This window comes from Eurypyga helias, unplaced genomic scaffold (assembly GCF_000690775.1).
Source record: "Eurypyga helias isolate BGI_N326 unplaced genomic scaffold, ASM69077v1 scaffold10109, whole genome shotgun sequence".
Taxonomy (NCBI): Eukaryota; Metazoa; Chordata; class Aves; order Eurypygiformes; family Eurypygidae; genus Eurypyga; species Eurypyga helias.
The window spans coordinates 2,834-3,094 of NW_010272709.1; the positions used below are offsets into that span (position 1 = coordinate 2,834).

A 261-nucleotide genomic window follows, 5' to 3' on the forward strand; every position below is an offset into this window, starting at 1 on the left:
CGCCACCTTGTCCAGCACCTGCGCCAGGTACTGCTCCGTCTCCTCCAGCACCTGCGGGCACCCGGCAGCGGGTCAGGCACTGGGCGGGGGGTCCCAGCGTGGCTCCCCCTGGATCCCCGGGATCCTCACCACGCTGAGGTCCTGGATCTGGCTGTGCAGCCCGCTCATGGTGTCCGCCCGGCTGGCCTCGCTCTCGGGGTAGGGGTACACGTGGCAGTGGAAGCTGTGACGGATGGACACCATCGTGTTGGGGGGTGTGGG

The 261-nt window shown here is 69.7% G+C and overlaps 1 protein-coding gene across 1 annotated transcript in view; it reads right to left on the bottom strand.

The window, feature by feature from the left end:
• The window catches only part of LOC104515297, a gene marked incomplete at its 3' end in the record, with an annotated part of 3,069 nt that extends 2,826 nt beyond the window's left edge, over window positions 1–243 (bottom strand). The window contains 2 exon segments of the mRNA XM_010159216.1: window positions 2–51; window positions 130–243. Coding sequence (XP_010157518.1) covers window positions 2–51; window positions 130–243 — 164 coding nt within the window.
• Window positions 244–261: the final 18 nt, after the last annotated feature.